At 41.4% G+C, this 11,305-nt stretch overlaps 1 protein-coding gene across 2 annotated transcripts in view; it reads right to left on the bottom strand.

Moving 5' to 3' along the window:
- Positions 1 to 557: 557 nt before the first annotated feature.
- LOC124148039 (peptidoglycan-recognition protein SC2-like) overlaps positions 558 to 11,305 on the bottom strand; it is a 33,293-nt gene continuing 22,545 nt past the window's right edge. For both annotated transcript variants that reach the window (XM_048386677.1, XM_048386674.1), the window contains exons 2-6: positions 6,687 to 6,915; positions 3,509 to 3,572; positions 2,638 to 2,832; positions 1,893 to 2,006; positions 558 to 820 (exon numbers count right to left, since the gene is read on the bottom strand). In XM_048386677.1, the coding sequence (XP_048242634.1) occupies positions 621 to 820; positions 1,893 to 2,006; positions 2,638 to 2,832; positions 3,509 to 3,572; positions 6,687 to 6,896 (783 nt within the window). In that variant the 5' untranslated portion in view covers positions 6,897 to 6,915 and the 3' untranslated portion in view covers positions 558 to 620. The remainder of the gene's footprint in view (positions 821 to 1,892; positions 2,007 to 2,637; positions 2,833 to 3,508; positions 3,573 to 6,686; positions 6,916 to 11,305) is intronic.

Here is an 11,305-nt window from a genome sequence, read left to right as displayed (position 1 = left end):
AACCTCGATGTCTCCAGTGTCAGCAACTGCCACTAATGTGGGAGGAAAGCCCGAAGTGATGCAGGTCTAAGACGTTTACCACTTGTGTGAAACCGACGAGCACGGGTATGGTGCTGACAGACCTAGAAACATAATCGGAGCTGCCGCAAAACAAAGATCTGAAGACATCCCATTTCGGGTCACTCCCGATGGTTAATTCTGACTCGATCGCCGAATGACACGCGCGACTCTATGTCTGTTTGTTAACACTGAATGTAGTCCCTACTTGACCTTTGATATTACCTAACTTACTTACTTACTTTGGGGATTTTACGTGCGCTTTCCGGCTGCAGCGTATGTCGCACACGGGTTTGATGTTACACTATTTATATTCGGAAGATGACATTGAAACAAATAAAACAGGGACCTTCGCATTGTAATCTTGGATACGGACAATAATGATCGATAATAACACTGTGGAATCAGTTTGTCTTATTTGACTAAATAAGTCCCCATCTAATAATGATCACGATATATTAAAAAAATAATATTTTAAAAATAAATTTCAAGTGAAATTCTGTCGTTAAATCTCTTTATTCAGTTCAGCATTATGCCATGGTATTCCTTACGGAATAGACATTTCAATAGTGTGGCCACGTTCTGATGAGATTGTACAGGGCTGTTCCGGGACAGTCGGTGTGGACCATGTCGCGGTGGCCTCTGAGGGTGTAGCTGGACTGAATCCTGCCCAACCTGACGCCGCAAGCAATGAGAGCCTTGACGGTGTTGATGGCCGCACTGTTGGGGACGCGGTTCCGGAAGTCACCAATCATGCAGAAACCTAGATAAAATTAAAAATAATATCCTATCTCAGATACGATAATCACACACGTATTTGATGAGCAGAAATATGGTGTAGGCTGCGCCGAATTATGTCCATAGCCCCGGGTGTGAACCAATGCCCTGTCACTGACTTACCAGACCAACACTGTTGTAGCCCTGTGTGTAAGGCTCTCTCCCGTCACTGACTACCAGACCAACACTGTTGTAGCCCTGAGTGTAAGGCTCTCTCCCGTCACTGACTACCAGACCAACACTGTTGTAGCCCTGAGTGTAAGGCTCTCTCCCGTCACTGACTACCAGACCAACACTGTTATAGCCCTGAGTGTAAGGCTCTCTCCCGTCACTGACTACCAGACCAACACTGTTGTAGCCCTGTGTGTAAGGCTCTCTCCCGTCACTGACTACCAGACCAACACTGTTGTAGCCCTGAGTGTAAGGCTCTCTCCCGTCACTGACTACCAGACCAACACTGTTGTAGCCCTGTGTGTAAGGCTCTCTCCCGTCACTGACTACCAGACCAACACTGTTGTAGCCCTGTGTGTAAGGCTCTCTCCCGTCACTGACTACCAGACCAACACTGTTGTAGCCCTGAGTGTAAGGCTCTCTCCCGACACTGACTACCAGACCAACACTGTTGTAGCCCTGTGTGTAAGGCTCTCTCCCGTCACTGACTACCAGACCAACACTGTTGTAGCCCTGTGTGTAAGCCCCTCTCCCGTCACTGACTACCAGACCAACACTGTTGTAGCCCTGTGTGTAAGGCTCTCTCCTGTCACTGACTTACCAGACCAACACTGTTGTAGCCCTGTGTGTAAGCCCCTCTCCCGTCATTGACCTACCAGACCAACACTGTTGTAGCCCTGTGTGTAAGCCCCTCTCCCGTCACTGACTACCAGACCAACACTGTTGTTGTCCTGTGTGTAAGCCCCTGTCACCCACGCCCAAACCATTGTAGCCCCGGACATGAGCCCCTGTCCCGTCACTGACTTACCCAGACCAACACTGTTGTAGCCCCGTTAGTGAGCCCGTTGTAGCCCCGGACATGAGCCCCTGTCCCGTCACAGACTTACCCAGACCAACACTGTTGTAGCCCTTGGTGTGAGCTCCTATCCTGTCCCAGCCGCGACCCTCGTAGACGTTGCCGTCCTCGCCGATGAGGAAACTGTAGCCGATGTCACTCCAGCCTGGGGGTAATCAATCACAAGAAGTCCCTTCATCCCTGACTACATGTATATATACATCTGAAGGTGTGATAGAAACACTGACACATTTGCAGAAACCTATGATCATGATGATTTGGTTTATAACAGACAAATGAGATCACCAGTCAAATTATGGTTACTTAATATTCATGATGGTTTCTTTATAAGCTTTAACCAGTCTTTATGAGAAGGAACTCAGTTTAAAGCATGTTTCTAGCTTCAGGCCTATGTTTCATTTGCACCATAAGCTTGTATGAAAATATATGACATATATACTTTTACAGTTCTTCATGTACAAGGGGACACGGGTGGCCCAGACGTCTAAGGCGCCGCGATTCGCTGTGCAGAGTAGCGTCCCTTGGGCACGCCAGAAACCTATGATTGTGGGTTCGAATCCCAGTTCGCCCCGATTATGTTTCTAGGTTTGTCAGCACCATACCCGTGCTCGTTGGTTTCACCGAAGTGGTAAACGTCTAAGACCTGCATTTCTTCGGGCTTTCCTCCGACATTAAGCTGACACGCCGCAATATTACTGGAATCCTGTTAAAAGCGGCGTTAAACCCAACTCACTCACTCACTCATGTACAACGAACCCGACAACCCACTCACTCACCGCGGGTGTTCATGTGGTAGTTCTGATAGCTCCTGACTCTCTCAGAGCAGGAGCTTTGACTGGAGCAGGGACTACTTAGTCCATGATGGATGAAGGCGTATCTCACAGCCCCGGCAAGATTGCTGGTAGAACGTGGAGATCTAGCACCCCACTCGGCCCTGGTGATAATGCGGGGACATTCAGAGCTGGTACTCCCTGGGAAGAAATGATTACAGTTAACTTTTGTATGACAAGACGGAAAACTGTAACTTTCCAATATTCAACTTTCCCTTCATGTCCATATTCAAGCAGCTCCTGTCTTGGTGTCTGCATCTCACATCTTTCGTGGAAAAGAAACACACATGTACACTCTTGTTTGATCAAGATTGCAACATTCTGATGTCTGATATTTCTTATTAATATAGGGACGGTCGGGTAGCCTAGTGGTTAAAGCGTTCGCTCGTCACACTGAAGACCCGGGTTCGATTCCCGACATGGGTACGATGTGTGAAGCCCATTTCTGGTGTCCCCGCCGTGATATTGCTGGAATATTGCTAAAAGCGGCGTAAAACCATACTCACTCACTATAATTATAGAAAAAAAATTGGCCTATTTTATTTACATAAATTTCATACGTGTCTGTGCCTTGTGTTTGGACTCTGCTAAACGATTTGCTCTGCTAAACATCAAGATAAAATAATTCATAAAACTTCATGAGCATCACAACTGAACTCACCACTTTAAACGCTGATTAATTTCTTATATCGCTGTGTAACGAACCCTCATGAGATGAGTTTATAATGCATTTGTGATGTGACATTACTGACCTACATAAATTGATGCATTAATAGTCCTTAAGAGAAACAAAAGGTGAAGTGAAGTAGGGTTTTACCTGAAGAGCCGGAACTACCCGAACAACTCCGTATGTTGACGTAGCGTCCGGAGATCCATCCGTTCTGTAACAGGTATGTCAATTCTTATAATTTTTTACATCACTATTTTTTACCTCAAAGGATTTAAATCTATACGCAACATTTAGTACGTGTGACTTCATGTTTACACTGACAGCCATACAACAACCAGCTGTATCGCGGAATAAAATAGTTCCTAAAAACGAGAAGTGACATGAACGTATGTATGCTCCACATGCTCCACAGGAACAATTTTTGTAGTTCTTTACAACAAATGTGTTCAAATAATATCCTCAGAAGATGAGAAATGTCTGATAAGAACTACCTCAGTAAGTCAGTCACAGTGACAGCGCGTCGTAATACATTTACATGTGGCGGTTACATGTTTTAGTCATCATTAATCATCTGGTCGATCATTAAAAGGTGATTAAAGATGTGTTGATTAGACAATAAGGTAAATTCATAGATTGCTGTAGACTGTCACTGTCAGCCTAGACACGGATTGAATCAATCTCATTAAAATCATATCTAAGTACTCGCTGCCGCTAAACAAAGAACTGAGGATATCCCATTACGGGTCACGTCAGAGCGACCTTTCGCGAACTTTGACCGACCACTGACATGACTAATAACAAGTCTACATTAGCCAATTAGAAAGCAGCTGGTTTAATACTTTGAACAATATTTCATTTCATTTCCTCTGAGACCGGTACCACGCGGGTTCGGGTAATTAACTCTCCTCGCTCTTGGGGGCATACAAGAAGAAGAAGAAGAAGAAAATTGTTTTATTAAAGTGTCACATGCTGCAGTACTAAATATATGGACATATAAACATTTCATTAAAAAAACAGCACCCGGCCAGTTGGCCTACGAGACACTAATTACATAATGGTACATTTAAAATATATATAAAAACAGAACAGAACAGAAGTTTATTGCTCGAAAGAAAATCACGCAGGGTGATTACAGAGCATACATGAGGTTGAATGTATACACAACCACACCACAATAATATTTGATAATATATATATACATGAATACATACATGCACCCAATCACGCATAATGCATTTCTGTAATACATGTGTGATCTGCATAACTACACACATGAACACACCAAATATACACATATATCATATTGTAGAGTGAAATGCACAAACTTTGACGTCGCAAGGGTAGTTTTCCAGCCATAAGGTATAAGGATCAAGAGTGGTGATTCTTTCTTATCGTATCAACATCTTCTTATAGTTTTATCTTTGATTTGTCTTTATATCTCCCAGATTTTCGATGGCAAGGCGCTTTTCAATACATTTTTATAACTCGTTTAACGCTGTGTTAAAATGCATAATTTTCACCTCTGCGCGTGTGATGACGTCTTTGAAAACAATATCAGTTTCATTAGTTTCGTTAATAAAACGATTCTAACAAAATCTGGTTACAGCATGCAGTATTTGAGTATGATCAAAGCGCACTCATGTTTCGCGATCTGTGTTTCCAGGAACCAACACATTATCCAAGATATATCTCTGCTTTGAATGAAACAATATTTGGCCGTCAAACATCCACGCATACTAAAGTTTTACATGGTTGTTCAAATGCAAACCAATCATATGAAAATAGATGCTTGCTTCAGATTGCTTGCTCTTTTACAGAAAGTTCGTAAATTTTGTTTTACCAGAAGGTTCGTAGTATTTTAAGAGGGGAAATTATGTTTTGATTTTAATTGGTTCAACAGAACTAAACTATAAATATTCTGATTCGTTAAACTAGTATCTCATTTGGTAAAGTATGTTTACTCCAAATATTTATGATCTCTATATTCACAACATGTCTGTACGACTGCAAAACTTTTAACTAACTGTGATACCTGGTTTATCTACCTCAGCAAACCTTTATATCTTCACAGATGTTTAGAGAAGAAATTACAATTTTAACAACAAGTAAATAATTTTTATTATCTTTGATATATTTCTTTAGAAACGATGTCCGCACTATAGTGTAGAGTTAACATTTTGGGGAGTAATGTACAATGTAGCGTAGCGCAACTGAGACCGGGAACCAGGTTTGTGTGTAGGAAATTAATAGACCAATCAGCGTTCGCGTCTCACGGCGGAGAAGGGAGTTTTCCAGTCGTGTATATAGCACGGCATTGGTCCACTATTTGCACGATATCGTGTATATAGACGGTCCGCTTCAAACCCAGGCGACTTCCATTTCAGACTACGCTTGAAAAATATGTTAACACAGTTCTCGATTAAGATTTTGAAAACTGAACAAACGAACATTCCGGAATGTCTTATATATGGTTGATATTGTTTGGCAGTGCTTCCCACATACTGTGCAACGCCTCCTCCGTTCAAACAACGTTTATCCCACGGAAGTATAAGATAGACGATATATTTGACGGAATCAGTCCTACGGGCCGTAACTGTCGTTCGGAATACCCCGTTTTAACAATTTCGAGGTTGCATGATTAGAAAACACATTCCGGCTGTCACTTTCATGATCTGGTAAGCGACGCTTTGATTGGTCGGGTGAAAGGTCGTTCTGACGTGACCCGTAATAGGATGTCCTCAGATCTTTGTTTAGCGCTAGCGAGAACTAAGATCTGATTTTAATGAGATTGGGATTGAGTCGATACTTCGACAGTGTGGACGTGCATTTCTTCTTTTGTTCACTTAGGTTCGGTCGTAGAGAGGATATTCGTAAACGATCATGCAGTCAAACTCTCCTGCGTTGCTAAATGTATACTGAAACGCTGAGTATAAGATAAAATTGAGTGAGTGACCAGTAATGGGCTACACACATTGTACCCAAGTCGGGAATCGAACCCGGGTCTTCGGCGTGACGAGCGGACGCTTTACCACTAGGCTACCCGACCGCCCTTAAGATAAATGGGTCTAAATGATCAGAAAGAAACGCTTCTGTATGTATTCGTGCAAAGGAATTCCCAGGGGTTCCCCCAGGAATGTGGAAGTAGTCCATCAGTGTTTACGTCATTTCAAGAACATGGTCGCGTGAAGAACGTATGATCGTCAAATTATGTCGTTCATACACTTATGAACGTTTTTTGTCGCGGCCATGTGACCGATCTCTCGTCCAAAGGAAAAGCCGTATATCGTGTAAACTTCAAATTAAAGAATCATATTCAAATACCCACCCTGCCGTTGAAGTTGACATGTACCCAGCCGGATCTCCGATCGCCTTCAAAGGCGGTACAGCGTCCTTTTATTAGGACGCCCAGGATCGAATGCCTTGTTCCCACCCCAGAGCGGACATTAACATTTCCAGTAGCGCATGCGCACTGTGCAGCTCTAACATCACTAACAGTTGCTGCCAAGAAGGCAAGGACGATGAGAATAACCGCCATGTTTATTCTGGAAACCTCTCTGCAATGAAGAAAGCAAATGAACACGGTGTTTCTACTTCTTGATACATCATGACCAGTTGCCTGTGTGATGGCTGATGCCTGAGCTTCCCAAGTTTGGTAGAGCAATGAAAATACTTTTATCAAATTAAACAGACGCCCTGTTAAACAAAGCGCGTGGTGCCGAAAGCCATTTAACTGCACACATGTGTACGGTCAGGAGATGTGTTCTAACACTTACTAGTACTACTATTCCACTCATCGTGCCAAGACAACAACATTACGAATAGTCTTATCTAACTGCATTTAATACTCAGTTTATAAACAACAAACAAACAATAATAAGGGCTCTGACAAGCGGCATTCGAACAATCTGCTCTGGTCGTAAGAGTGTGAGTGAGAGAGTTTGGTTTTACGCCGCTTTTAGCAATATTCAAGCAATATCACGGCGGGGGACACCAGAAATGGGCTTCACACATTGTACCCATGTCGGGAATCGAACCCGGGTCTTCGGCGTGACGAGCGAACGTACGCTTTAACCACTAGGCTACCTGACCGCCCCTCTGGTCGTAAGAGCTAGTTGAGACGCACAGAATGAATGTTTCAGCTATTTTTGTGAGCTTAGCAGCAAAAGTAATATCCAAGGAAGCTGTCAGCCGCAACTGCAGACAATTATGAAGTCAAAATGATATTTTAATAACAAATGTATGTCATCCAATATAAACCTATAAACCTGATTTGATATAGAAAATAAAAAAATACATGGAAAGATTAATGTATGATGTGGACCCTTTTTCGACCCAAAGAATCTGCATAATTTAAGTCATGAGCAGATTTTTCACAAAGAATTATGACAGTTTTTAGATATGTACACATTAATTAGAATGTACTGGTTTTCATTTCAAAACTTGAATATTTTGGACCGAACTAAGTGTATAGCTGGGGCTGCAATGTGTTGTATAAGCTGATCATAGCGGTTGTTCAGGCCAGCTGGCAGCCCGCTGCAATAATCTAGTCTCGATAACACTAGACACCTGGCTAGAACATGAGCACTTTCAGCTGGGATATATTTTCTGACGTATCTAATGGAACGGAGATGGTGCTATCATGAATTGCATGTTCTGTCTACTTGTGCCAACATGGAGAGGTCCGAGTCAATCAAAACACCATGGTCTTCCACAAGCCTGGCGAAGTGACTTATGCTGAACCGATGGTAATATTACTTCTCGTATCAGTTTGGTGATGATTTATGCCAACAAGAAGATCCTCGGTTTTGTCGTCTGTAAGTTTGAACATGTGTTTGTTCATCCATGTTTTTATTTTAATAGTGCATGTTTCTTTTTGCTTGAGGGCTGTGTAGGAGGAAAGAAAGTTTTAATCAGGTGAGAGTCATCTGCATGGGAGTAGTGGTAGACGTGAAAGCTGATTGGTGTAGATGAGAAAACACACTGGCCCAAGACACAACCTTGGGACAGCACATGAGAGTAAGGAACTTTATCAAAGTTTGTCTGCAGTTAATACTGGTTGACTGCTGTCTTTTAAAAAGGACTGGAGCCATGACAAGGCTTCACCTTCAATTGATGTTTAAGCATGCGAAGCAGTATTTCATGGTCTACAGTATCGTCGGATGCCATCATGTCCAATACAATCAAGTTTGCGGCGTCACCATTATCGACTATCTATCGTAGATCGTTTAGTACTCAAAGCAGCAAAGTTTCATGTGAGTGATGTGGCCAGTAAGGAGATTGAAACTTATTCAGGATGTTATTCGCATATAGGTGATCCATGAGTCTCGTTGAAGCAGCTTATTCAATTAGCTTGGAAAGATATGGCAAGTTTAAAACAGCTCGGTAGTTCTTTAAGATGGTTGAATCATGTTTCATTTTGTTTAAATATGTGGTTTGACAGTGGCGTTTTTAAGCTCATCTGGAAATACTCCTGCTGACATGAGTTCTTGTTGATCATATCTGTTATAACTGGAAGTAAAGGGTTCATCCGATCTGCGACCCGTGAAGATTAGACCCGGGTAGAATAGGTCTTCAGCAACAAACAATCAATCATGTGATCTGCAGTCATCTTACTGGGGACAGGATCGCTCAAGCAAGTCGTGATATTGGATGATGATCTGCTAAACTCAGACTTTGACTCAATTACATGTCCTGCGGTCTGTGTATTACTGTTTTGAAGAAATGCTCTTTTGTCATGAATTTTCAACTCAAAAAGGCTATTCACGTCAGCTTGTTCGTTCGTCGGAGGAAAAACACATTATTCTTCATTCCCGAAAAGACCATTCATGAAGTTATGAAGCTGTCTTGGTTTATTTGCCATTTCTGTGATTCGTTGTTTACAAAATGTCGCTTGGAATCTTTGATCATCTGCGGACCTTGATCCTGTCAGATTTATAGATCTTCTGATCGATGTCTACCTTTGACCTGCGCCACTTCCGTTCAGCGTGACGCACTTAGCATGATGACTATCCCCACAGTACCATGGGCACCCATTCCTTTGAGTAAAAGGTCGGGTCTTAGTTGGAGCATGCCTGTCTAAGATTTTCTGAAGAGTTTGGTTTTACTGTTTTGTTAGATCTTGAACGTCTGTTGTAGGATCAAGACGTAGATCAGAGGAAGATATATTGTCACTGAATTTGTCCTTGTCAATACTTTTGAGCTTGCGCCATGTGTTCGTAATTTGTTCTGGTAGATCGTTGGAAGTTATATGTCATAAGTTTGTCTTTAATGGATATACAGTAAACTACGGTTATAACGAACACGCTGATAACGAACAGACGGATATGACGAACTAAGTTTTTAGTCCCGACTATTTGCTGTAGTTACGCTGAATATATGCTTATAAGGAACTACGGTTATAACCAACTAAAAATAGTAGTCCCTTTGAGTTCGTTATAACCATAGTTTACTGTACTCTGAATCAGACCTTCATTGTCCTTTGAGGTGAGGTGTGTGTGTGTGTGTGTGTGTGTGTGTGTGTGTGTGTGTGTGTGTGTGTGTGTGTGTGTGTGTGTGTGTGTGTGTGTGTGTGTGTTTTGATAAAAAGTGAACCACTTATACTGTATAGTGGTTAGTGATATTAGTCTACTTGTAAAGAGGTATCATAATGACAAGTAGTGACACTTTTACGCTAAATCAAAATCAACTTTTGAGTGATGTCACCACTTCGTCTCAAATGTCCTTCATCTACACTTAAGTCATTTTATCCGTATTTACGATGGCTTTCAGCGTCCGGAGGGATGGCGTTACGATACGTCTATGTTAAACTAATGAGTTGCGATTGTCATAAAATTTACTTCAAATATGAGTGAAAGAAATTACATCAACGTCTTAGAATTCTTGGAAACAACACATTTGGCTGTTGACATTACGATCTAAACAGATAAACTACTTCCACGGTCATTACCACGGTGCTTAAGTAACGATTATGTGGCCTACGCTAGAGTAACGACTCACGGAGGAGCCGACTCGTTAGGTATTATATTAAAAACGTTTTATTTCAAGATGACGCAGTTAATTGTCACGCTTCGCTTTTGAGTGATACGGGTAATGTGAATGGAAATAAGTTACGTACCTACAGAAAATCTGTTGATTTCTATGTTAAAAATATTTTGTATAGAGACCACGACCGTATTTTAGCGAAGTTTAGATGTGGAATTTTACCTTTGTTTGTTGAGACAGGCAGATATTCCAAGCCTCCTATACCACTATCGGAGAAGTTATGTAAATATTGCTATTGTGATTTGGTGGAAGATGAATGTCCTTTTATACTACAATGCAGTTTTTACGGTATGATTTATATTATGCAGCTGAAGTAAACAACCGAAATTTTAATGTGATATGCGAAGAAGAAAAAATTATTTACTTAATGAATTCAAACGTTTTACAAAAATTGCTTGCCGCAACGCTTTTTATAATATTTAAGAGACGACAGTCGTCGCCATGATTATTAAATTACCTCTCTCTAGATCTCTATCCTTTCTTTTTCTTTCGTTGTTGAATCGAGGAGTTTGTCATTGTTTCCTGTGAGTCTTCTGATTTCGTAGCTAAATTTCCCACCTCTCACATTATATATATTATGTATATATTTTGTTTATATTGTATATAGTGTCTCATAAGCCAATGTCTGACTGGACACTTAAATAAACATTTTACTACTACTACTACTACTACTGCTACTACTACTACTACTACTACTACTACTACTACTACTACTACTACTACTACTTCTACTACTACTACTACTACTACTACTTCTACTACGTAACTGTCGAGGGGTCCAGAACACGACCAAGGCCAAGGCATCAGAGTGTGATTTTAACAAAAGTAAATCCGATACCACGGACTACCATTTAAACTAATATGAGTAATAAAACTCATGATAAAGCACAGCGTTTGCAAAAG

Source organism: Haliotis rufescens, unplaced genomic scaffold (genome assembly GCF_023055435.1).
Source record: "Haliotis rufescens isolate VD_foot unplaced genomic scaffold, xgHalRufe1.0.p SCAF_10, whole genome shotgun sequence".
In the NCBI taxonomy this organism is placed as follows: domain Eukaryota; kingdom Metazoa; phylum Mollusca; class Gastropoda; order Lepetellida; family Haliotidae; genus Haliotis; species Haliotis rufescens.
Note: the sequence above shows the minus strand (reverse complement) of the source record. Positions and strands in the feature narration are given on the sequence as shown.